The 26,138-nt window shown below is 46.7% G+C and overlaps 4 protein-coding genes across 4 annotated transcripts; 3 read left to right on the top strand and 1 right to left on the bottom strand.

The window, feature by feature from the left end:
- Positions 1-215: 215 nt before the first annotated feature.
- On the bottom strand, positions 216-1,663 carry gm2a (ganglioside GM2 activator). The gene is made up of 4 exons (XM_076137469.1): positions 1,470-1,663; positions 1,197-1,349; positions 667-849; positions 216-507 (listed from the first exon to the last, which is right to left on the bottom strand). Exons 1-4 carry the CDS (start codon positions 1,548-1,550, stop codon positions 352-354), a joined length of 573 nt encoding a protein of 190 aa, XP_075993584.1. The 5' UTR covers positions 1,551-1,663; the 3' UTR covers positions 216-351.
- A 3,499-nt stretch (positions 1,664-5,162) lies between these two features.
- Positions 5,163-10,245, top strand: shtn3 (shootin 3). The gene is made up of 16 exons (XM_076137486.1): positions 5,163-5,174; positions 5,548-5,608; positions 5,994-6,088; positions 6,433-6,583; positions 6,665-6,762; positions 6,849-6,930; positions 7,206-7,300; positions 7,412-7,558; positions 7,688-7,820; positions 8,044-8,221; positions 8,713-8,783; positions 8,879-9,000; positions 9,205-9,267; positions 9,407-9,536; positions 9,632-9,920; positions 10,125-10,245. Exons 1-16 carry the CDS (start codon positions 5,163-5,165, stop codon positions 10,243-10,245), a joined length of 1,848 nt encoding a protein of 615 aa, XP_075993601.1.
- Positions 10,246-12,927: 2,682 nt separating this feature from the next.
- thoc3 (THO complex 3) lies at positions 12,928-15,500 on the top strand. Its single transcript, XM_076137470.1, has 6 exons — positions 12,928-13,338; positions 13,813-13,969; positions 14,244-14,448; positions 14,552-14,713; positions 14,840-14,940; positions 15,070-15,500. Exons 1-6 carry the CDS (start codon positions 13,159-13,161, stop codon positions 15,231-15,233), a joined length of 969 nt encoding a protein of 322 aa, XP_075993585.1. The 5' UTR covers positions 12,928-13,158; the 3' UTR covers positions 15,234-15,500.
- A 3,442-nt stretch (positions 15,501-18,942) lies between these two features.
- cplx2b (complexin 2b) lies at positions 18,943-21,596 on the top strand. The gene is made up of 3 exons (XM_076137485.1): positions 18,943-19,130; positions 20,219-20,394; positions 21,399-21,596. Exons 1-3 carry the CDS (start codon positions 19,100-19,102, stop codon positions 21,594-21,596), a joined length of 405 nt encoding a protein of 134 aa, XP_075993600.1. The 5' UTR covers positions 18,943-19,099.
- The last annotated feature ends 4,542 nt before the right edge of the window (positions 21,597-26,138 follow it).

Raw genomic sequence — 26,138 nt, 5'->3', positions numbered from 1 at the left:
ACACACACACACACACACACACACACACACACACACACACACACACACACACACACACACAGGCTGTTTGATAATAAAATGATCTCAGATATAAAAAAGTAGTCATGTAAATTAAACAGTGTTCATTAGCTTGACCTGTAAAGGAAACAGAAGCTTCAGCTGTGAAGGTGTAAAGTTTTTTCTGATCATTCTTATTTATGCTTTTTATTATAAAATATATTTATTTCAAATCTGTTTTAATTTGAACAGAACTCCTTTAGTGAGCAGCAAGTCAGAATCCTAAGCATTTCTCATTTTAAACTTTTTAATTGATCGTTAACATGTTTCTCATTGACAGTGTTGAGTTGTGCTTCAGTCTGAGTGGATGGACAGCGCCACCTTCAGGCAGGCTAGCTCCTTGTCCTGGCTGCCCAGCGCCCCCTGCAGGCGGTAGTTCCCATTGGTGAGCCAGTATGGAAGATCCATGTTAGGAAGGTAGAAATCAGACTGAGGCAGCGAGTACGAACCCTGAGAACACACACACACACAGACACACACACAAGGACAGACACAAATATACGACTCAGCATGTTTCAGATGGGTCAGTACACTTCTAAACACTAGAGTATATTGTACTACATGTCAGAGTGAATGTGTGTGTGTGAATGTGAATGTGTGTGTACTAACAGCTTTAAAGGGACATCTGCAGGGCAGGCCGTAGCTGTGCAGGGGCTCGGGACAGTCCTGTCCCGGGGGAACCAGCTGGTTCAGCAGGTCGCAGGCGTCAGGATAGTGACAACTTCCCAGATCCTCCACACACGGAATCTTCACCCAGAAACCTGCAACCTCCTTCTCTATCGTCACGTTCAGCTGCAGACACACATGAGTCAAAAGGGAAAATGGTCAGATGACAATAGTTTCAGATTAACTTGACAATAAGTGTGCGTGTGTGTGTGTGTGTCAGCAGGTTTCTGGTAATCAATGCTTTGTGTTCCAGCTGTAATTGATTGGCTGACATGACTGTGAAAAAGTACAACATGTTCACAACACAACTTTGATCAGAGTTTTCTTCTTTAACAGATGTGCTCATGCTGATGGACCCACATGATGAAACACTAAGAGGTAAATAGTTTAATAACAGTTAAATAAACTTCTCTGTGTGTGTGCGTGTGTGTGTCACTGCTCCATGAACAAAGACACAAAGTGGATTTACTGACGGGCAGCGGGGCGACCAGCTCCACAGAGGTGGAGGCCGAGGCCGAGGCACTGAGGTCTCCTGGGATGCTGATGGGGTCTGGGGAAAGATCCAGGGTCTTCATCACTGCAGGGTCATCAGGACCCCCGCAGTTCTTCCACACAAAGTCCAGGATCTGAAACAAGAGACGCTTGTTGTTGTGCTTCTGTGTAGAGTAGCTGCTGTTGTTGTTGTGCATTTGTTGTTGTTGTGCACGTGTGTGTGCGTGTTTGCGCGCGCGTGTGTGTGCTCTCACCTTGGCGTTCTTCAGCCTCCTCCTCTCCTGCTCGCTCTGAGCTCCTGTCATCACAATCATCAACAACAACAAACTCTTCATTCTCGTCTTCTTCGTGCTGAGCCGAGCCGAACCAGGACACCGTGACACACCGAGCCGTCACCCACACAGCCAAGCTACTGCTCCTCCCGCGCGCTGCTTCCGTATTTATCGCCATCACGTGCTGGGGCACGTGACCGCGGCGCCACGTGACTTCTCTTCCTTGTTTTTAGCGTCGCTTTGCTTTTTATTTGTTTGTTTGTTTGGAAGTGAGTGATAATCGAAATAACCAAATGGAACACAAAAAATATTCACATTTTTGGAGATTTTTTTAAAAACTTTATTAATATTTTGCAAACACAGCAAACAATGAAACAATTAACAATAATGCAGTTAAACTTGATCGTCTGATAAAAGTGTTCAAACAAGAAATGTGATAAACAACAAACCCTTTAAATACAAATGTGTAGATGGAATAATATGCAGTGAGATCAAGAGTGGACATGCAAGCACCTTCAGACTCCTTCAGCTCCTTCAGACTGGACCAAGCGAAGTGTCAGACTGTGGGTGAACTTCAGACCTTTGAGGGAAAAGCTTGGACCAACTTTGTGCATTGGGAAACTATTTTCTTTCATTCTTCATATTCACCTGAGGGAATATGGTGGAATAGGACTGAATATATTTCTGTTCTATCTTGAGTTTGTGTCATTCCTTTCGCCATTAATGAGACAAGGTCCGACCTAAAGAGGCTCCTCCCACAGACTGCCTCAGTGACATCATGTCAGACGGCGTGTCAAAGGCAGCAGGCCTGTAACACACAGCTGATGACATCACATGCAGCTAGATAAACACTGATACGAGTGATGAGTCCAGGAAACATGACAGAAACAAAGACCAGACTACAGGACACTCACTTTGATGTCCTCTGCCAGGACAACAACACAACCCAGGAGCTCACTGAGACACTGGAGGAGTACTGGAACACCAAGACAGAGACTGAGGAGGACATCTTGAGCTGGCAGCATGATGAAACGCAGGAGGAATATCTGGAGCTACAGATGACAGCTGAGGAACTGCTGCCTCTCAAAGGGAAGGACCAGGACTGGATGGTCTGGGAACTGAGTGAAAAGTGTAAGGCAGCCATGATTGAGAACACAGCCTTGAGATCAGAGCTTCAAGAACAGAAGAGGAAAAATCTTGAGCAACAGCTGGCAGCTGATAGACGATACAAAGACATGAAGCGGAAATATAAGTGGAAGGTCCATGGGCTGAAGGAGAACATAGTGGCACAGGAGGTTGAGATTGAGATCTCCAGGGTGGAGACATACGACGCAGTGAAGAAAGGTCTGAAGACTCATCTGAAAGCTCAGACAGAGAGCCTGAACCAGGAGATGCTGTTCCGGGAGATAGCAGATAAACTGACTGTAAAGTACCAGTCTGAGCAGGAGGCCAACAGAATCCTGACAGAGACGATACAGATGCTGCAGAAGCAACAGCTGAGAGCCAGGGAGACGCCTGGGACCACCAGGGACAGCTACCTGAATGAACCCTCTCTGCTCAGGATGATGGAGATATTTGGAAGAATATGGGGGAAGAAAGCTCTGAGGAACCTGAAAAGGTTCATTCTGAAGCTGAAGGAAGAACTGATGAAGGCCCTGATGAAGGCCCTGAAGAAGGACGCAGCTGAGACCTGGAGAGAGGAAGACTAGGGACAGAAACGTCTTCTCCCTCTGTCATGAGGGGGCGAACAAATGTGGCATCACTTTACACTCCAGGACATGAAGACCATAAGAAAGTGAGATTGATGCTCCTGCTAAATAAATAAAAACATAAATCTGACTGTGCCTGGAGTTCTATCTGCGTTTTGTGTGCTTTTGTTGTTCTTCAGCAGAGCATCAAGCTCTTCTTACCCTGATATAGAGCTGCACAGGCAGAGAGGCAGAGGGGCAACAGAGCTGCAGGTCTGCTACAAACCAGCAGCACCTCCAGTAAAGGAAGAAACTTTCTGTAAACACACACCTGAGCAGCATGAGGTTTGTTTTGTTAGATAATGATGGTGATGTTGATAATTAACTGTCACAGCAGTGGATTAGACTGAAGAGTGCAGAATGATAGAGAAGTGTAAACGTGTGTGTGTGTGTGTGTGTGTGTGTGTGTTTATGTGTGTGTGTGTGTGTGTGTGTGTGTGTGTGTGTGTGTGTGTGTGTGTTCCTCACAGTAAACAGGTGTGGGTCTGTGATGTCTTTAACAGTAAAGCTTTAGTGTGTATTTAAACATGCAAGACACGCATGCGCACAAGGCTCAGCCGGCTCTGCCTGCAGGATGGGGGGGGGGGGGGGGGGATGCTGAGGGAGGATCCGCCCACAGACCCACCGAACACAGAGCCGGGCTGCGACCCAGAGACGAGACAACGGGCCGGGATCCGAGAGACAGACAGGCAGGCAGACAGGCAGACCGGCAGACCGACAGGCAGGCAGGCAGACAGAAAGGAGAAGAAAGGGGGGATATCTCTCTCCATCTCTCTCCCTCTTCATCTCCCCCTCTCTCTGTTTTGAGCTGAAGATGCTCCCCTGCTCTTCCTCCGAGCTGATGGAGGGATGTGAGAGAGACACTCTCATGCAGACTGAGGTAAAACCCCGATCCACCCTTTTGTATAAACCGTGATTTCTGCCCGTTGTAGAGGTTTGAATGCGTCTTTGATGCTCCGTGCGTTTCCGGTGTGATTTACCGGCTCATTGTGAGATGAAAGAGGCCGACCCCTCCCTGAACGCCGCGTGCGCTCACGTCAGGCTCACATTCACGCGAGGATCTAAAATACACGCGGATTAACGTCAAAATAACGCAGATTCACGTGAAATCCACTCTTAATGATCGAATAACGCACTCGAGTTAACGTAAAATTCATTCCGATTAACATCCCATTGATTCAGCTTCACTCACATTAACATAACATCAGCCTGAGCTTCAGTCTAAGCTTCAGTCAGTCTCAGCTCTGCTTCAGCTCTGTCTGGGGTTTACAGCCATAAAATATTCCATTCATTTTACACCATTAATATTATTTCACATATTCCTGATATTTTACAATTCTTTTTCAATTAGTTAATTAACTGCAAACGTCTGGCAAGCTGCCAGAATTCCCAGCTAGCTACAACCTAGCATGGCTGCTACAAACTAGCAACTAGATATGTGGTTACTGTGGTTGTGTGAAAAGAAAACTGTCAGGTTTCAAACTGAAAATCAACAAGACTTCATCAGCATCATCAGCATCATCAGCATCATCAGTATCAGCATCAGCATCAGCATCAGCCCAGAACTCTTGTGTAGTTCGCAGTGAACCTGCTGCCTCCATGTAGCGTCTTGCTGGTTTTCCTCTCATTGTTTACGTAGCAGCACTTTGTTTGTCAGCAGAGGCTTGAAATTGTGAATAAAGTCATTTAATTTTAATTCATCGTGCAAAATTATTTCTACTTTAGAATGAGTTGTGTTTCCAGGTACAGAGACCCAGGCAGAGCTCAGCTAGCAAAGAGTGTGTGATGCGATATGAAAGTACTTTGGAAACGTTCTTTTTCCTCAGATTCACAGTTTACCTGCATGTTCACTGCCAGCACTTTGATTTAGTGACTTCAGGCTCACAAGACTTGGTGTGGAGGCTAATGGACGCTAATGGAGGCTAACATGGAGGCTAATGTATGCTAACGTTGCTCCTTTTGTCTGGTCTCAGTCGTTCTGTTGTATTAAGTCTTTGTGTAATTATTAATGTGTAGATTATCGGCTGTGATTGGTTGGTTGTGGTTCTGCACAGCGCGTTAATCAGCAGCTCCTCTCTGACGCCATAGCAACAAAGTGTGTGAGCGCGTCTAGCAGCTGTAGGCTCCAAAGGACCCAGTGGAGGGGCGGGGACCTGGACTATAGCTGCTGCTAAGTAGAGCAGTTAAACAGGAGAACAGACCAACAGGAAGTGGCAGGAAGTGTTTCCCTTAATATTTAAAGAGGCAGAAACCTCAGTTTCCCTAAAGCAGGTGTGTGACCTCTGACCTTTGACCTGCTGTGTCCCCCACAGTGCAGCAGACTGACAGAGGAGCGAGATGAAGCAGAGCGACAGCTGAAAGACATCAGGAGAGGTCAGTCACACACACACACACACACACACACACTCCTCTGGTGCCCTCATTTCCAAAACTTTCACCTCGACGCAGTAAGTCTTCTTTTGAGTACAGTGTAACCATGGTTCCCACTCCTGTCAAACTGCTTCATATATTCCTGCTATCAGATCATCAATAAACACACACACACACCACACACACACACACACACACACACACACACACACACACACTTACACAACACACACACACTTAGAAGCAGGTTTATTGATACCTATAAACATGGTGTGCGTGTGTGTCTGTGAGTGTGTGTGTGTGTGTGTGTGTGTGTGTGTCTGTGTGTGTGTGTGTGTGAGCACTCAGCTGATGAGGTCATTAAGTAAAGCTGTGCTGCTCTCCTCAGTGTCTCAGATGGTGATCGAGGAGGTGAACGTTCTGCAGACACAACTCGAGATAGAGAAGTCCTGCAGAGAGAACGCAGAGGCCCTGGCTACAAAGGTCACACACACACACACACACACACACACACACACACACACACACACACACATTTATTTCAGCCCAAACAAGATGAAGAAACAAGACTTTGACTGAGCCTGACTGAGCCTGACTGCTTACATCCTGTTACATATTGTTTTTTTTCAGTCCTTCAATAGTATATTTACTAGTTTTTTGTGATTAAAAACAATCCCCTCTAACCTCTGTAGATGTGTGTGTACGTTCAGCCCGTTCAGTCACTTTGTGTAAATGGTTCCTCATCTAGTAACATCACGTCGGTCAGTGTTGATCGTACTGTGTCATGGTTACTAACATGTCGGACGTTTTGATCCTCTGACCTGCAGCTGAACTCTGAGATCAGGAAGCTGAAGAACCCGACTCTCTCATCTGGTCCGTCTCTGGACGAGTCGCTCCCCAGCATCTCTGACTGCGTCACGCCGGACGCAGATGACAAAACCCCCGACGCCTTCATGCAGTACCAACAGCAGGTCAAAGGTGAGAGACCTGTCACTCACTGCCAACAAACAACAGAGGTCAGAGGTCACGGTAATTACTGAGAGTGTGTGTGTGTGTCAGATCTGGGGCAGACGGTGAGCGAGCTGTTGGAGGAGAAGAAGCTCTTCGTCGGTCAGATTCACGAGCAGGAGAGAAGAATGCAGCAGCTGACAGCTCAGGTTCACTTTGACTCAAAAGCTCAGGAATAAAACAAATGCAAAGGAAAAATACCTCCTGTTGATTTTTGTGATTTTGCCGTCTGCAGTCAGAGAAAGATCAGGCGGAGATGAAGGAGCTCCGTGAAACTGTGGAGCAGCAGAAGAAAACCATGAAAAGGTTTCACAGAGGTGAGACACACACACACACACACAGACACACACACAATCACACACAGGCACACGTGCACGCACGCACGCACATACACAACCATTGTGCAAAACACGATCCAACCACATTTCATCACCATAGCAACCATGTGGTAACCGTGCACAACCACCTAAGGGCCTGGCAACCACCTAGCACATAAACAACTGACGACCATCCCAAAATACCACTGAGCCACCGACCAGCACTTTACACATCTGCAGTGATGAAGAGGTTTGCACTTGCCCCTCCCCCACAGTGTCCATGATGGCTGCTGAGGAGTACGAGGGGATGATGGAGCAGCTGGACGTGGAGACCAGCCTGAGGGTGAAGGCTGAGACGTATGCACACGAGGTAAACAACACCTGAAGGGTTAAAGGTCATCGCCCATACAGATAAACCACCACTCCTGTTTTCTCACTCAAGATCCTCTTCCTCCTCCTCCTCCTCTTCCTCCTCCTGCAGATGCTGGTGAAGCAGAAGGAGGCGAACAGACAGAGCACGTTGCTCCTGCAGAGCTCTGATCCAAGCGTTCAGCTCCTCAGAGCTCTGGAGGAGGTCGCCTCTGTCACTCAAACCCTGGAGGAGGAGCGACTGCAGCACCAGCAGAGGGTGAACACACACACAAACACACAAACACAAGCATCACACACACACACATACACACGCACTCACGCACATACGCACCGGACACACACATATTTAACTCCATTGTTTGTGTGTGTGTGTGTGTGTGTGTAGGTACAGGCCCTGGAGGCGGAGCTGCAGCATTCTGGAGTCAAGAAGCAGCTGGAGCTCCTGGAGGAGGAGAAGAAGGAGGTGGAGGAAAGACTTGAGGAGGCAGAGAAGAAGAACGCAGAGCTGCAGGAGACAGGTGGAGGGAGGAGGGGAGGGGACACACACACACACACACACACACACACACACACACACACACACACACACACACACACACACACACACACACACACACACACACACACACACACACACACTCTCACACACACACACACACACACACACACACTGTATCAGTACTGGTATTATTTGTGTTTGCGTGCTGCTTTAACTCCGCCTTGTTTCCCGTTTCCACTCAGTTCGTGAGTTCCAGGAGACCCAGAAAAACATCCCGATGACAACCAGCACAGGAGCCCCTCCCCCTGATCCTGGAGTGGCTCCGCCTCCAGCCCCACCCCTTCTGCCGCCTCCACCACCTCCTCCCCCTCCTCCTCCCCCTCCCCCTCCCCCTCCCCCCTCACGCTGTAACCCCCTAAGGTGAGAACAAATCAGCCAACAACACTCTCGCTCCTTAACAACTGCAGGCGTTGCCATGGTTGCAGAAAGGAGGCTGACAATAATATGAGACAGAATGAGATTTCTATGGAATAAGAAACCTGAACAGTCCTCCAACTCTGACTCTAACCTGAATGATGGAATTTAAGTATTGATTAGACCTTGATCATGCCCCCATGACACACACACACACACACTCACACACTCACACACTCACACACTCACACACACACACACACACACACTCATACACACCGACACCAGTAGTGAGGTCACATATGAACCAACTGTAGTTCCAGTCAGACTCAGTCATTTATTCATGAGACACAGCACATTAAGAAGAAAGAGCCACGCCCACTCAACTTTGGTAATTCACTTTGCTGGAGCCAAAGCCAATCGTTTCCCATCAGGCTTTTCCCTCGTAGAGTCGCAGCTGTAGTGAGAAATATCTGATGTCCGTCTCTGTCATTCAGCTCTCTGATCGCCATCATGAGGAAGTCTTCCAAAGGACCCAAAGGCTCTGTGAAGGTGGAGCCCCCTGCTGGTAGGTGCTGTTCATGAGAACGCCTCACAGATGTCTGCATGGGCGGGGTCACTGCAGTGGGAGGAGTCCTAGTTTGCTCTTGTGCCTCTCTCCAGCAGGTGGAGGTGCTCATGATGTAAAGGTGAAGGCGGTGAATGAGATGATGGAGAGAATCAAACTTGGCGTCGTCCTGCGTCCTGTCAAGTCTCAGGACGCCAAGGTGACGACCAGCAAACAGGTCAGAGGTCACCGTTTCTCTCCATACGTCACTCTGCAAGAAGATTGTGTGTGTGTGTGTGTGTCTCTCAAACTTGACTTATTGATGGTGATTTGTTATTCATTTCTGTGATGAGACTCAGTTTTCCAACACTGTGATGTGTTCTTGAATGCAGCATGAATGAGTTTTTCTAACCAATCAGGTTGAATGTAGTTTTGTCCTCAGCAGCCTCCAGTGTGTGAGGAGAAACCTCAGGAGAGCGCCATGGAGGAACTGAAAGGGATCCTGGTCAAAGTGCGTCAGATCATCAGATCTTTGTTTTATCTACTTTAGTTTGATCATTTCTCAGGATAACTGGTTGTAACTGGTTGTGATCTGTGACGTCACACAGACAGGAAGTGTCCCGCAGCTCCACGTTGGTGTGCAGGACCCGGTGAAGCGGAGCCCCAGCCGAGGCTCCCAGGAGGCGGCGCCTTCACCACCGGGTAAGACGGACAGCGAGCTGGAGGTCATCCTGAGACGCCGCCGCAATAAGGCAGGAGAAGCAGGAAGTGGAGGTAAACACACACAAACACACGCACACACACACACACAACTCTCTCTGGATGAAGGGATGAACCCTTTCTTTCTTTCTTTCTGGGACCTTCTGCAGGTCTGAAGGAGGCTCAGGTCGTCTCCTCCTCTGAGAGTCTGAATGGGAAGCGAGCGAGCACAGGCAGGGATCCCGAGGGCCCCGGGGCCTCCGGTGTCCCCTCTAACCCTGCAGGACCCGGGGGCGGTCCAGAGAGACGGGGGTCTGGACCGGGGCCCGTCGTTATGAGGAGGAAGTGCTCTGATGCACGCCAGGAGCCCCGATCGGGTTCCTGGCAGGAGAGGACTTCCTGCTCCTCTCTGACGGAGAGACAGACGCCGGAAACGGTTGCCAACGGCGACAACTTCAGGTGAAATTTCAGCATATCACGCAAAACACAGAGGATAGGAAGTGATCACACACGCTCACCCACAGTAAAGATGATGTAGGAAATGTTTATTCCCTCAAAATGAGTCTAAAGGAAGAACGTACAGGTGGAACAGGAAGTACAGACGGTACAGTGTTGACATGTTTGCATGCCTGACCTTTGACCTTTGGTTTTCCTGCTTCACAGTGAGGTGGAAGCTAAGCAGAGTGTTCAGACAAACGGAGTCGACCACAGCAAAGCCAGAGACGACGCACACGGCGCCACCTGCAGCGAGCAGGTGAACGGCAGCGTGGGCGCAGACTGTTAGGACGTCTGCTGACAGGTCACAGAGGTCACAGAGGTCACAGCTAGGCTCACATTAGATTCATTCCCATTCTCACACACAGCAGCCGGCTCATTGGATATTATAAGATTGTGTTTTTGATATTCAGCACCGTCCCAGAATGCATTGCAAAACAAACCGTGGACAAAGAGATGGCCACACCTGAGGTTAAAGGTCACTGCACAGAGAAAAAGGTTAAACAAACAGCTCATACATCACCATTTACATTTTTAAGAAAAAGACTTAATTATTAGATGAGTCAAGTCACCGTCGATTCACTTCAGCAGTGATGTCATCAGTCTGACAATGATGTCATCCGTCTGACAGTTTGTCAGACGAACGCTGCAAGTTTGCACACAAAGCCTCAGCAAAAAAACCTCAGCGTCCAAAGTCGATCATATTTAATCTTATAAAGCAATACTGAAACATTAAGACATTTAGTTTATATTCAATGATTAAATAGATTTAATGCAGATTGATCATAAAGTTATTGATAGGTTTGTTGCATTCAGCAGTTTTCATTTGTACCAGAAGGGAGCAGCAAAGTGTTTTAATCCTGAAGAAACCACAGTCACAGAGATATTAATAACAAAACAGCATGATGAACTTATAACTTAAAATGTTTTCATGTCATAAACTTTCACATTAAACTCTTTTAATGTGAAGATAAAAGTTCTTCACCTTTCCAGCCTGTAGGGGGTAGAGTTTCCCTCCAACCTTCTTAGGGTCGCAGCAGAAGGACGCCTCTGCACACACTCCTGCTCCAAACCTGAACCCCCTGACTGATGAGGGTTGATTGACAAGTTCTGAGCCCGATCAGGTGTGTAATGGGTTAGTGACGTCATGCACACTAACATCAAATACAAGTGATTTGTAGACTTCCTCATACTCTTCTTGAAGGGAGCAGACCATCACACTGCAGTGATGCTGCACCTGTTGGCTGTTCTCCGTGATTGTGGCTTTCTGTAGTTTGATTTCGTCTTAATTAGACTTTTACCTCTTCACAAACATGTAAAGCTTTTAGCTAGAAGCCGTTTCTCCTCACATGATCGATCAGCTGTGGAGGATTGGTTTGGTAAAGCTCTCCATCTTTGGCAGAAGGAGATCATGACGGCAAAATCAAGACCTGAAACGCCTCGGGCTCACTACTTATCAGTCATCTCGTGTACATGTCAGGTGTGAAACGCATCTTCCACATGTGTTGCTGCACTGAATCACTGAGTCCAGAGACGCCTTGTTAGTTCTGTCTTATTTCTGCACTCCCGAGCTCTTATTTTGAAGGGCCCGATGTTCTATGAATAGCTTTGCTGAAACGCGATGCTACTTTAATAGAATGTGTGAATATTATGCAATTACATCACATGTGACACATTTGCTGAGACGTTTTCATTCGGTCAGTCTTGGTAGCAGCGGGGATGCTCTGATCAGGACTAATGATCACCGATACTGATCAATACTGATCAATGAAACGAGCTGCAGTTTGATACTGAAACTCTGAAACATGAAAACAATCAGCTGATTGAGTCGTTGATGAGAGAACGTCAGCTTCTATCAGAGCATCCCTGCACGTTTTCTTCTTACAATGTTCCTGAAGTGCACATGACCGACACACACCTGTTCCCTCCTGCGGGGGGCGCTGCAGCCTCGCGTTAGTGCCTGTACGGTGAACTCCTCAGAGCTCCTGAAGCTGCAGCTGGTTCGGTTAGGAAACATGCAGAGGACAGATAATAATATGAATAATGTTGTTATTATGATGATTATTATGGTAAAGTAAGAGTTGGCCACGCTGCAGGTCTTGTGGGCGGAGTTCAGACCTGTAGATCCTCTTTGTTCCTGGGATTCTTGTCCTCGTGTGTGTGTGGGAGTTTTTAAATCCTGTATGTTCCTTTCGGATCACTTTGAATAAACTGAAACTCAAACTGCAGATCATGTTTGTCTTCACTGCGAGGAGGAAACACATGAAAGTAACGACAGAAGTACAGAACTGTAATAGCGAAGTACAAGGCTGCTTGAGTTTACATTGGGGTAATCGCAAATATGAAGCTTCTACCGCAAAATAAAGATTTAGTTAAAGCCTCTATGGCTTTAATGAACGGTTATTGTGGGTAAATCGTTTGGGAGCATGCCTCTCAGCCTTATGTTCCCTCAGCCATATGTTCCCTCATTTCTAAGATTTTTTCAAAATTAGGCCCTATGTTCCCTCATTTCTAAGATTTTTTTCAAAATTACCTATGTTCCCTCATTTCTAAGATTTTTTCAAAATTAGGCCCTATGTTCCCTCAGCCCTATGTTCCCTCAGTTCTAAGATTTTTTTCAAAATTAGGCCCTATGTTCCCTCATTTCTAAGGTTAGATAACCCTAACCCTTATTAGAAATGAGGGAACATAGGGCTGTAGGACCATTGAGCTGAGGGAACATAGGGCTGACCCCAATCGTTTGACCCAAATTCTGTCTTAGGCTTTGCTCACAAATGTCTCAATGTAATGAGAATTTCAACAATTGCTTATTATTAATAATTAAAAATAATAATAATTAAAGTTTTATTAAACGGGTTTTTAACAGAATGTGTTTTTTATCAAATTAATGTACTGTTGATGTTTTTAATTCCGTCTTGATTTGATCTTTCCGCTGCGCTCAAACCTTTTTGTCCCACTGCGGCTCCCGTTGGTCAGACCCTTCTTCTCATTCAGTTGCCAGGTAGACGAGATCTCGCGGTGTTGGTTGTTTCCCACAACTTTAGCTCACACTGCAGCAGCCTATTAACTCGTCGTGAAGGGTTAGAGTACAGAGAGAACTGTTCACCTGTAAACCTATCGGTTAAAGTTTTATTTCAACCTCTGCGTCGCGTTTACCGCGAACACCGAATCCAACCTGGCAACCCTAGGCAGCTCCGTGAAAATGGCGTCTCGGTACTACCAAGAGATGCAGGAGAGCTTCAGGAACAACAGCAAGAGCAGAGAGTTCCCGGCGCACACGGCCAAAGTTCACTCGGTGGCTTGGAGCTGCGACGGACGGAGACTCGCGTCCGGATCCTTCGACAAAACAGCGAGTGTGTTTGTCCTGGAGAAGGAGCGGCTGGTGAGTGAGCGGCTAGCATGCTAACGTTAGCCTGCCAACACGTTTAAGCGCTTGAATGTGCAATAAAAGCGAATACTTTACAACAAACTCTGAAAACACAACGACACTATAAAGCCCATTTAAAATTATACATGCCCATTTACACAAGTTAATCAAGTATTAAGACACTGAGAAGTACAAAGCTGAGTATATCTACAGCAGGTCTCAGCTTTATATGGTCAGAACACAACTTTTAATTTTGCATGAATTAAACAACTAATAGAACCATACCCTGAAATAAGGCAGCTTCATAATCTGCCTGTTTGTGAAACTTAAAATCGAGTGTAAACTACTGCTCTCTGTTTAATATTGGACCTAAGAATGTTGAAGTGGAGACAAACAGCGCCCTCTGGAGGCCACAGGAGGCAGCAGGGAGTGAGCTGCTCCTTGTGTCATGGAGGAGGATGATGAGGATGTGTATGTGTGTGTCTGCAGGTGAAGGAGAATAACTACCGTGGTCATGGCGACAGCGTGGATCAGCTGTGCTGGCACCCGACCAACCCGGACCTGTTTGTGACGGCGTCTGGAGACAAAACCATCAGGATCTGGGACGTCCGGACCACCAAGTGCATCGCCTCCGTCAATACTAAAGGTGTGTGTGTGTGTGTGTGTGTGTGTGTGTGTGTGTGTGTGTGTGTGTGTGTGTGTGTGTGTGTGTGTGTGTGTGTGTGTGTGTGTGTTTGTGTTAACATATTGAGGCGGTCTGCCCACTGATGTCTCACAGCAACTTGTCCTGATCCAAACCTCCCTCCCACACACTCTCACCCTCTCTTACACACACACACTCTCACAGCAGAGTACAGAGCGCTGCAGCCTGTGTTTCCTGTGTGAATCTTAACCTTTAAACTGACCGTGAAATGTTTCAGGAGAGAACATCAACATTTGCTGGAGCCCTGACGGTCAAACCATCGCCGTGGGCAACAAGGACGACGTGGTGACCTTCATCGACGCCAGAACGCATCGATCCAAAGCCGAGGAGCAGTTCAAGTCCGAGGTGAACGAAATCTCCTGGAGCAACGACAACGACATGTTCTTCCTCACCAACGGCAACGGCTGCATCAACATCCTGAGGTACAGAGCAGCCGGGCGCCGCTCTGCGTCTCCACGACAACAAACCACAACCATGAGAGAATAAAACCTGTAACTTTGTTTTGATGTAAACATTTCTCCACAGTTACCCGGAGCTGAAACCCATCCAGTCCATCAACGCTCACCCCTCCAACTGCATATGCATCAAGTTTGACCCCACCGGGAAATACTTCGCCACAGGAAGTGCAGACGCCCTGGTGAGCCTGTGGAACGTAGACGAGCTGGTGTGTGTGCGCTGCTTCTCCAGGTCAGTGTGTAAAGGATCCGAATCATAGATTTAGTGAGCTGAGATGTACTGAGGTCTGTGATTGCGATCTGGAGCTGAAAGGAAGTGTGTTTGTTTGTGTGTCGCGTTGTCTTGGCGGCGCTGTAGGCTGGACTGGCCGGTGAGGACGCTCAGCTTCAGCCACGATGGGAAGATGCTGGCTTCGGCCTCAGAGGACCTCTTCATCGACATCGCAGAGGTGGAGACAGGTCAGTAACAGAGCGGTGGCGTTCCTCATGGTTTGCTCCTGGGCCCCCTGTCTTTCTGCTTGTGATGCTGTGACACTCGGGGACTCGGTGGACTTCTGGTCTTGACTCTAATGTGCGTGTCCTCTACAGGGGAGAAGCTGTGGGAGGTCCAGTGTGACTCACCCACCTTCACTGTGGCCTGGCACCCCAAGCGCCCCCTGCTGGCCTACGCCTGCGACGACAAGGAGGGGAAATATGACAACAACCGGGAGGCCGGCACCGTCAAACTGTTCGGGCTCCCCAACGACTCGTGAGACTCGTCACCCTGCAGTCATGTTAACAAACAGGAAGTTTAACGTCTGTGTGGACTGCACTTCCTGTTTGTGATGTGATGAAGGTCCACTTTTCTATGGTTTAAATTGTCCACGTTTCAGGTTTTTGTCTCCACTCTGAGGTGGAACGTTTCCCACCTGTGGGGGCGCCGCTGTTCCATCTGTACTTTTATACTCAAACAACAGTACTGTAAATTATTGTTTTTTTATGTAAAATATGCCGTTTTGTAATTAAAATGAGTCCTCATACCTCTGACTGCTGCTGAGCCTTCATGAGTGCTGATTCATCAAAGATCCTGACTGAGCCTGATTCATTTAACAGCTGATCCCTCTGAGCTTCATCACTCTGAGGCTCTGGATTCCTGTCTTTAGCTCTGAGAATCAAGAATCCCTCAGAGCTCCAGCGGATCAGGCCACGCTTCCATGTTTCTGCTCAGTTAGGAATGAGCACAGAAGTGCTATCAAAGTGAATGAAACATGATTGAAGCTGAGCGTTTAAGGTTAAAGGTCGTGGTGATTTGGAGGTTTTCATGCTGCTGAAAGTAAAATACACTGCCACATTTACACTGTTTCCTAGGTAACCTTTGACCTGCAACCTTTATAATCTGACATTGTTATGATGGGAAGTCTGTAAAATCATTTTATGTTATTCCTCATGCGAAGAGGAGCGATGTTGGCGTGAGGACAGGAGCTGCATGCATGTGTGTGTGTGTCTGAACCTCAGTCATCACTGAGCAAACATACACACACTGGTAAACGCTCAGCTCTGATTGGTCCTTGTTTGGTGAATCAGCTGCTGGTCTCAGTGATCAAACCTCAGTAACTTCGTCATATTTGAGTCTTTCTTACTTTAAAAAGGTAAAAACTTCATTACTGTAACATTTTTTCTTGTTTTCATGCTTCCACTGTTTTCTTCCGCTTCGGTTTTCTTTCTGCGTTGTTTTGATGCTTCGTCCGTTTGTATCAAAGTGAAAAGGCGCGCGAGAAAAGCAGCGGATGATTGATAAGTTGTGAGCGCAGCATAAAAAAACCCTTTCCAGATGTATTTGAGTGTTTGTTGTGATCTGATGTCAATGTTTGTGTTTCTGCGGTTTGCTGCTTTAATGTGAGGGTGAATGTCGCCATATGCTTTCAGCTGGTGGAGGAAGAGGAGGAGGAGGGAGTGAGGTAATGGTGCGCAGGAGAGAGAGAGGGCGGAGAGAGAGAGACTGCGAGGGCAAAAGAGAGGGGGAGGAGAGAGAGAGACAGGGAGGTAGAGGAGCAGAGAGGTTGTAGGATCCAAGCTCACCCTGATCAGTTCCGTTTCTCCGCCTTGTGCTTCAGACGCAGCAGGTCAGTAAAACACCAAGTGTGTGGGTGTGTGTGTGTGTTTCAGGTATCAATCATTTGGCTTTGCGGATTTTATGCGGGACGCAAAAACAGCTAATGAGGGAATGATGAAGATGAAGAGGAGGTGTGTGTTTGTCCCGTTCGAACGCTTCCAAGGAGCGCGCGCTACTGTCTCGCTGAGATCGGAGCCTCCACAGAGCCAAGCAGCGGCTGAGGGCTGCTGAGGCTGAGGGCTGCTGAGGCTTAGGGCTGCTGAGGCTGAGGGCTGCTGAGGCTGAGGGCTGCCGAGGCTTAGAGCTGCTGAGGCTGAGGGCTGCTGAGGGCTGCTGAGGCTGAGGGCTCCTGGGGCTGAGGGCTGCTGAGGCTGAGGGCTGCTGAGGCTGAGGGCTGCTGAGGTTGAGAGGCGGAATTATTTATAGCGGCAGCGCATCGATTGGCTTCACTCTTTGTGTGTGTGCGTGTGTGTGATGTGTCTTTTTGCCTTCACTATCATCTGCCTGCCACAGAAGCATAGTGATAAAAAGCAAGGTGTGTGGGTGCGCGCGCGTGTGCGTGCGTGCGTGCATGCGTGCATGCGTGCAAGTGTTCCAGAGGCGTGTGTATGTTGATGTGGTCTGTCTCTATGTGGGGGCGTGGCCATGCCTATTGCAGTGTGGGGGTCTGGTCATATTTGTTGCGGTGTGGGGGCGTGGTCGTGTAAATTGCAGTGTGGGGGCGTGGCCACACTCACTTATGTGATAATTCTTTAGATCTGCTGGATGGAACACAAAATTCCACTCCCACATTTACAAACCTGATCAATCCCAATCTGAAACACAGGCGTCAAATCCCATGAGATTATGTTTTAGCATAAAATGAGTGAAAGGTCATGGGCGATACAAACGTCTGCATGATGCAAACATCTGCAGAGGCCATCATGTAGAAGAACTTAATGATGACATATAGTAGAGGACATTTCAGTTTGATGGACAGTTGTTCATATGTTGTGTTTATTGTCGATGTGGTTGGCTGGGCCTGACCTCTGACCTCCTGTTTGTGTGTTTGTGTGTGTGCGTGGAATGTGATGGAAGTGTTTTCTTTTTCTCACATAAGCTTATTTATTGTAAATTGTAAATATACATTTTCTCATTTGGCAGAAGCTTTTATCCAAAGTGATGAACACAAGGCAACGCGTCACAAGGCAATCTTTGGTCGTGTTTATGCTTTAGTCTGTGAGGTGGAAGTGGGCGCGGCCTACAGGGATGGATGCATCTCAGCCCAACCAATGAGGAAAGACTTTAGAATCACAGTCTGCTTCCAAAGTTATTGTTGCAAAGTATCAAATTAATTCATGAAGACGTAACCTCCCCCCCCCCCCCCACCCCCCTCCTTCTCCCCCCTCTCTCTGCTTTCCTTTTTCATTCATTTCATCTTTTCCATTTGTAAACAAGTGTCTTTCTCCTTTCTTCCCTGGTCACTTTGTCCTCTCTTCATGCTCATTCCTCTTCATTACATCAGCTTCATCACCCCCCCTTCCCCGCCCCCCACTTGTCCTCGTTCTCCTAACCACACAAGACAAATGGACGAGTGGCTCGCTGCTGATGTATGGCTTCACTTCCTGCCCTCGTCTTCATCGCCTGGAGGGAGCAGCCAGAGTCAATACAGTGTGTGTGTGTGTGTGTGTGTGTGTGTGTGTGTTCAATGACTGTCAATAAAGCCGTTGTTAGGGGTTTACATAGAGAGATCCTGGTAAGGGCTTTTACAAACACGCCTGACTGGACTGAGGATGATAATTGATGGTCAGGCTGATGTCACAGACAGCATCGTTAGTGCTCACATTACAGGAACTGATCCTCCGCTCCTATTGGTCTGAACCCTCTGTGTTTGTTCCTCTGTGTTTGTGTCTCATTGTGTAGATGTTTGTGCTTCTCTTCAGGTCTGTAGGTCTTTCAATGGACCTTGTTGGATCCATGAACATCCGTTAAGCTTGTAAAAGCTCTGTAAAACTCTCTATCTCTGACCTTTGACCCTGAACCCTGTTGTCGTGGATATCTATCCTATAGTCACTTCCAGGTGCCTTCTCACATCAGTGGAGTAGCTGCGAGAGACAGTGTGTGTGTGTGTGTGTGTGCGTGCGTGCGTGCGTGCGTGCGTGCGTGCGTGCGTGCAAGGTTCTTCAGTCTGATTTAGGCTCACTACTTTTCAATCAAGCCTGGTATGATGTTTACAGCTTTAATCAATGGCTAATATGTCCTCCAGGCTGCAGGCTGAAACGATACAGATCTCAACGGGAAATGAGTGTGTGTGTGTGTGTGTGTGTGTGTGTGTGTGTGTGTGTGTGTGTGTGTGTGTGTCTGCTTTATTGGATTACTTTGTCCTGGAGTCTGTTTCAGTAAGAAGATACACACACACACACACACTCCACACACGTCAGAAATCCTAAACCCGGACAAAAGCAAATGTTTGTTTGTTTGTCAGGTCGAGAGCTGAAAACATCTGCAGACATTTGAGAAGAAGAGTCGACCAATCATCAGGAAGCGATGGACTTTGTCATGAAGCAGGCGCTGGGCGGTGAGTTCACATCCCTCCATCATCCCTCCATCATCCCTCCATCATCTAAGAGCAGCCAGCATCTCTCCATGTTCTTCATTCCCATCATCATTCATTCTTCTCCCTCCATTCTACATATTGTAGTTTTTTACTTCCTCCTCCGTCCTTCCCTCCTACTCCTTGTTCATCATAACAGTTTACTTCACTCTCTCTCTCCCTCCTTCTCTCTCTCTCTCTCTCTCTCTATCTCTCCCCTCCTCTCCCTCTCTCCCTCTCCCTCTCTTTCCACTCCTCTTGTCATTTAGCTCCCACAGAGTTTCTCTCTCTTGCTGTGACCTTTTCCTCTGGAACCCTGGAAGAGAACAGATTTGATTTCACTGTGACGCAGCTGGACACACCCACACACCCACACACACACACACACTCATATCCCCCCTCAGCATCTGATCGGTTCAGACTGCTATCAGCTGTTAAATCACCATCACATCTTGCACGAGCCTCAGCAGGTCCCTGAACCACGATGTGAACCACAGTCTGTGATCCATCAGAAGATGCACACGCTTACCTGAAACTGATTTCCTGTTTGATGTGTGGTGGCACAACCAAACACCTAAATTCCTCTCCTCTTGTGACGACCTGCAGGGTGAGAGCAAAGCACCTGGCCCCCCAGGTGACAGCCCCACTTCCTGTTCAGGTGGGATGAGCAGGTGGGGACAGGAAGTCAGAGGCTCCTGTAGTCAAAGCTTCATGTCGAAAAATAAACAAGAGCTCACTATTTATCAATTAGCTCTAAGATGTTAGTGCGTCAGTGGGGGGCTCATGTTTATTTACCATCATGAAGACAAAGCTTCACACAAAGTCGTCTTCCACTGTTTGTGTTTGTGTGTGGACCATCTGACCTTCACCAGGCTCTCCAGGGGGTCCTGGGGAACCGTTCCTTGCCCTTCTGTCCCACCGCTGAGTGCTAATTTCTCTTCAGACTTCCTGTGGGGACTCGGTATGAGCCAGGCGGGGGCCGAGGCAGGGCCACAGACCACAGAGTGAACCACCCTGACACGTTTGACTTGTGTTTTTGTCGTTGTGGTCATGTGATCCTTGACCTCCTGCAGGAGCCACCAAAGACATGGGGAAGATGCTGGGAGGCGAGGAGGAGAAGGACCCAGACGCTGCCAAGAAGGAGGAGGAGCGACAGGAAGCACTGAAGCAGCAGGAGGATGAGAGGAAGGCCAAACACGCCCGCATGGAGGCGGAGAGAGAGAAAGTACGGCAGAGCATCAGGGACAAAGTAAGAAGCACTGCCCTCTACTGGACACAAACTGTAGACACATGTACACTGAAAACCTTACTGATACTATGCATTTAACCATACACACTGTTATACAGTGACACACACTGTTATACAGTGACACACAGTGTTATACAGTTAGACACAGTGTTATACAGTTAGAAACAGTGTTATACAGTGAGACACAGTGTTATACAGTGACACACAGTGTTATACAGTGAGACACAGTGTTATACAGTGACACACAGTGTTATACAGTGACACACAGTGTTATACAGTTAGACACAGTGTTATACAGTTAGAAACAGTGTTATACAGTGAGACACGGTGTTATACAGTGAGACACAGTGTTATACAGGAAGACACAGTGTTATACAGTTAGAAACAGTGTTATACAGTGAGACACGGTGTTATACAGTGAGACACAGTGTTATACAGTGACACACAGTGTTATACAGTTAGACACAGTGTTATACAGTGAGACACAGTGTTATACAGTGAGACACAGTGTTATACAGTGACACACAGTGTTATACAGTGACACACAGTGTTATACAGTTAGACACAGTGTTACACAGTTAGAAACAGTGTTATACAGTGAGACACGGTGTTATACAGTGAGACACAGTGTTATACAGGAAGACACAGTGTCATACAGTGACACACAGTGTTTTACAGTAAGACACAGTGTTATACAGTGACACACAGTGTTATACAGTCAGACACAGTGTTATACAGTCAGACACAGTGTTATACAATGACACACAGTGTTATACAGTGACACACAGTGTAATACAGTGACACACAGTGTAATACAGTGAGACACACTGTTATACAGTGACACACAGTGAGACACAGTGACACACAGTGTTATACAGTGACACACAGTGTTAAACAGTGAGAGACAGTGTTATTTAGTAAGACACAGGTTTATACAGTGACACACAGTGTTAAACAGTGACACACAGTGTTATACAGTTGTTTGTTGTCATGTCTTGGCTCAGTACGGTCTGAAGAAGAAGGAGGAGAAGGAGGCAGAGGAGAAAGCGGCCATGGAGCAGGCGTGTGAGGGTTCTCTGACACGTCCAAAGAAGGCTATCCCGAGGGGCTGCGGGGACGACGATGAGGAGGACGAGGAGAGCATCCTGGACACTGTCCTCAAGTTCCTGCCGGGCCCCCTACAGGACATGTTCAAGAAGTAAAGATATGCAGGGAGTCACAGTGGCCCTGACTCCAGGTCCAGCCTGGTGCATTACGCTGCAGGGCTGCAGGGCTCAGGGTCTGTGTGATGGCTTTGACCACCAGCCAGGTGGTTAAAGGGCAGAGTGAGTTTGGTCTTTGTAGGCAGGGTCTGAGGGTTTGGGGATTGGGTTTGGGTGGGTTGATGTTTTGGGAGGGGTTCTTGCCAAGTGTTTAGAGGCTACACACTGCCTTTCTAGGAAACTCTGTGACCAATTTTAGCCCCTTTTGATTCGCTGCAACCTTTCACTGCCACTCATTTCCAATGTTCTGATGCTGCGTTCAGGTGTTCGTCTGAAGGTGGTAAATGCCAAATGGTAAATGGTACAAACATACATGACTTAAGTGCTTCGACCAAATCACAGATAAACATGGAGATGAAGAGGATTGTAAATACTGAGTTAGTTTTTTGTAAACAAGTACATCGACTTTCAGGCATCGTCTGTTCTTTGAGAAGCAGAACTTTGGTTGTGAAGTTTTTTTCAGGTAGATTCACCATTTAAAGGTGTAGACGCCAAAACGTGAAAAGGTCGCGTTATACATCACAAACTTGTTGCATTCAGTTGCAGTTTCTAAGTTGTTGTGACTAACATGGACCAGTATTACTTACAGATAAGCAGCAGATGCTTCAGTCTGCAATTTTACCCCCCCTTCCTCCTCCTCCTCTTCCTCCTCCACTCACTTCGTCATTCTTTCATCTTTATGTTGGAGGTTTTTTGGACTCGTGCCTTCACAGAGTAGCAGAGAAGTCAATAAGGGGTTTGTTCACATCAAACATTCTAGTTTTCTAAGAGAATAGAATCAGAAACTTAACCTACATCTAAAGCTCCGCCCACTGCCAACACGCCAGGAGAACTTTTATGTGAAAATGTTTCATTAGTAGAATTAGTAGAATGAGATTTTATGTCTCCTCAGGTTTACGTTTTCAGCTTTTACTTAATTTATTGGTTGCAGCTCATTTTCGTTTTCAGTTTTTCCAACTATTTTGCAGGAAACATAGAAAATGAGCTGCTGAGCTGTTTTGAAAGGTTGAAGGACCTTTTCTTAATATTGAAGTGTGATGTTTTTCAGTAAAAATTGAAAACTAAAACCCTGAATTTCATTTTTTTTAATTTATTTATTTAAATGTATTCTTATGTTCTTGTTATTTTGGTAGCAGAAGGTGATGCATTGAGGGTCCCCACAGACAATCAGAACATGGGGGGAGCTGCACATGGTGTCACTTCCTGTCACACATTTTATCTTTTTAGTTTTTAACAACATAAACACAAAGTGTCCTGTTGATTTTAAGGATTTGATTTTGACTTAAACACTGATTTAACTCAATCGGGCCGAAGCCCCGCCCCTTCTGCCGGCATGTTTTTTAGTCAGTATTTTTCCTCGACTTTATCAAGTTTACCAAAAAATCGTTTTGTTAAGAAGAACGAGACTTTTTCAGACACATTCCGAACGTCTTTAAGTATTTTCCTGTAATTAAACTTAAGATTCCTGGATTCCTTGTTGCTCCAGGTGGCCAATCACTGTTTACATCGCTGTTTCCCCTTTCAGAGTAAAAGCAGGATGTTAGATAAATAGATAGTCAAGCTGATATTTGTTATTTCACATCGATGTCCTGTAAATGAGCGACTGAGAGTCTGTCTGTCCTGGTTGAGCTTTATGGTGATGTGTGTGCTTCGTGCATCAGTCTGAGTTTTGAACAAAGAATTAATGAGACGGATGATGACATCATCGTGAGCGCTGATCATCATTCTTTGATTTGATGTTTAAACTCAGATAGATGAAGCCATAATGCTTAGACTGCAATAATGCCTCACAAAAAGGAAGTTTCATCCAAATGTTTCCTGTTTTATGTCAAAAAACAAAACCACGTGTGTTTGTTTAACTAAAGGAAAAGCAGAGAAAATGAAAAAGGAACAGATTTGGTGTCTTAACGTCTCCACGTGTTGCTGCATGTTGTTTCCGTCTTTGTGTGTCTGTGATGTGGAACCACGTCGTCCCGTTCTCTGTCCGTTTATGTATCAATTATGACTGCACGCATTCCTGTCACGTGACCAGCATGTTTACGTTTAGAAAAGTACGAGTATTTTCTGGGAGAGGGTGGGCGGAGTTTAGCGGCGTGTTCGGCCGTGATCACACACTTTTTCATTCTTCGTCTGAATTTGATTTGAAACAAACGTATGTCTTTAAGGAATTGGCTGATGATTGATGAATGGATTCATTGATTGATTGATACAAAGCGAGTATACTAGCGGCCCCCTCTGGCTACTAAGCCAAAGTGCTGCCATCTGCCGGTCTTTTCTAATGGCTTAAGAAACTAGGTGTCTAAAGTGACTTCGCTTCAGTCGTGATCACGACCGTGGGACTCGAACTCTCGTAACGTGGCCGATTTCACAGACAAGCAACGAGACAACGATTCTGTAAGGAGGATATTGACTTTCTTGATAACGGAGCTGTAGTAGGAAGAGATTTCATCCTTTCATGTCTCGATCCATGAGGCCGACCTGCTCAGAGTTCATTTGAATGCCATGTTGATGCTTGACGTCATAAACAGAGAATCACTGCTCCAGCTGTCACTTTGATCCGTTTACTTTACTTATCTTTATTTAGATATTATTTTTGAATCATCCTCAGTTTAGTTTTTGGAAAAATTATTTTTCCGGTTTTACTTTTGGTTGAGTTGTGATTGTATTCAGTCTCATGTTGAGCTCCCTGCAGCACAGTCTTAGGTGAGAGGGATCAAACAGGAAGACAAACGTTTTCCCATGAATCTCTGCATGTTGCCTCTAAAATTCACTTCCTGTTCAGTGTGAACATGCTTAGATGTATACGTACCAGCTGGTTAGTGGTCCATGTGTCTCTGCTGGGCTCAGGAGGAGCAGCAGGGACCTCAAACAGCAACACAACTTTATATGTTGTCTAAAAGAAAGAACAGGATGATTTTGCGTTCTGATTTTTGTTTCTGAATCAGAAATCTAAAGACTGGAAGGTGCAGGGGCCCAACAGGGAACTGCATTCCACCAAAAACCTGTAGTTTAGTTCAGAGTCTGTGATGTTGTGGATCATTATATGACAACAAAGTGGTGGAAATGTGGGCGAGATCATTAGAGAGCAGTTTGTTTCCACGGTCTCTGTACTGTTTAGGCGTTAAAGCATCATGAGGGTCAGATAGACGCTCAGCAGGTTTGGACTCCAGGCGTCACACACGTGATCCGCCTCTCAAAGGGCTACAATCATGTCATCATGAGTGCTCCACCTGTCTGTCACGCGTGTTGTTGTGTGTTGCATGCCTGTGTGTAAACGTCTGTGGACCTCAGAGGCCTCCTGGTTTTTCAGATGAAGTTGTGTGTTTGTTTACGTCCGTATAGTTTCAGACTCTGCCGGGAGCTCACGGACGTTCAGGTCCAAACCTCCTGGCAGCTTCGGCTCCGCTCTCTGTGCTGATCGTGCGTGTTTACCTCTCTGAGTACGGTGCACAGTTTCAAAGATTTTTTAAGAATGTTTTTTTTCCTTTCAACGTCCTTATTTGCCCTAGCGCGGCTGCACACACTCTAATGATGTCATAACGCTGGTCTGTCTTAACATTTGGTTCTCTGCTGACCCCTGCCTGTGTCGGTGAAGTTAAAGCCTCGCCGCCACGTTCAGTCTGACTTTGACAGCGCTGATGTTTGTGTTAGCCGCCAGCTAAACGTCTAAACTGTGAAAGACTCGACTCACATTCCGAATTTTCTATTTGCACTAAAAACTGAAATGTTACGCCGATAAAAGTTATGACATCAAAATCAAAGCAGCCGATGAGAAAACGTAAAGGGGAGAAGGATCGAGACTCAATCAGACCTCAGCAACGCTTTCACAGCAAAGTCCCGCCCCTCTTGGTTACAGTTGCTAGGTTGAGATTGAGCATTAAACCCGTGTGTGTGTGTGTGTTTTCATCAGAGAGCAGCAGGAGAGGCGCAACTTTGGCACTTAACTCATGGAATCAAACACTCAAGGACTTGTGGATGCCTTCCTGGCTCCGCCCCTTTTCTAAGACTGTTTGCTATAGGCTGCTGGAGTGAAATTGCACATTAACATTGAACTCATCCTCACAGGTGGGTGTGGCCTGTGGCTCCTGTGACCACGCCCTCCTGTCATCTAACCTCTGACCTTTTTCAACATCTCCGCTAACAGACGCCAGCAGATGTCTGTGTGGTATATAGTGCTAAGCTCTGATTGGGCAGAGTGCAGGGTGGAGGGCGGGGCTTTGCTCTCTGTGAGTGACAGTGGAGGACAGAGAGCGATGTCGCTGCTTTAGCACCTCCTGCTGGTCTGAGATGTTTACACACCTCAATGAGAATAACAGGAAGCTGACGTTTGACTGCTGAGGGTTTGTTTGTTTGTTTGTTTGTTTTCAGAGTGTAAACTTAGTTTCTGCATGTCATCTTAATCACTGTAGATCTGTCAAAGAAACTATCTTTCTTTTAAAAACACAGAATAAAAAAAAACTTTATACAAACTTTCAGCCTCTG

Source organism: Genypterus blacodes, unplaced genomic scaffold, assembly GCF_046128005.1.
Source record: "Genypterus blacodes isolate CSIRO-AG114 ecotype Tasmania unplaced genomic scaffold, CSIRO-AGI_Gbla_v1 ptg000321l_1, whole genome shotgun sequence".
Taxonomy (NCBI): Eukaryota; Metazoa; Chordata; class Actinopteri; order Ophidiiformes; family Ophidiidae; genus Genypterus; species Genypterus blacodes.
Note: the sequence above shows the minus strand (reverse complement) of the source record. Positions and strands in the feature narration are given on the sequence as shown.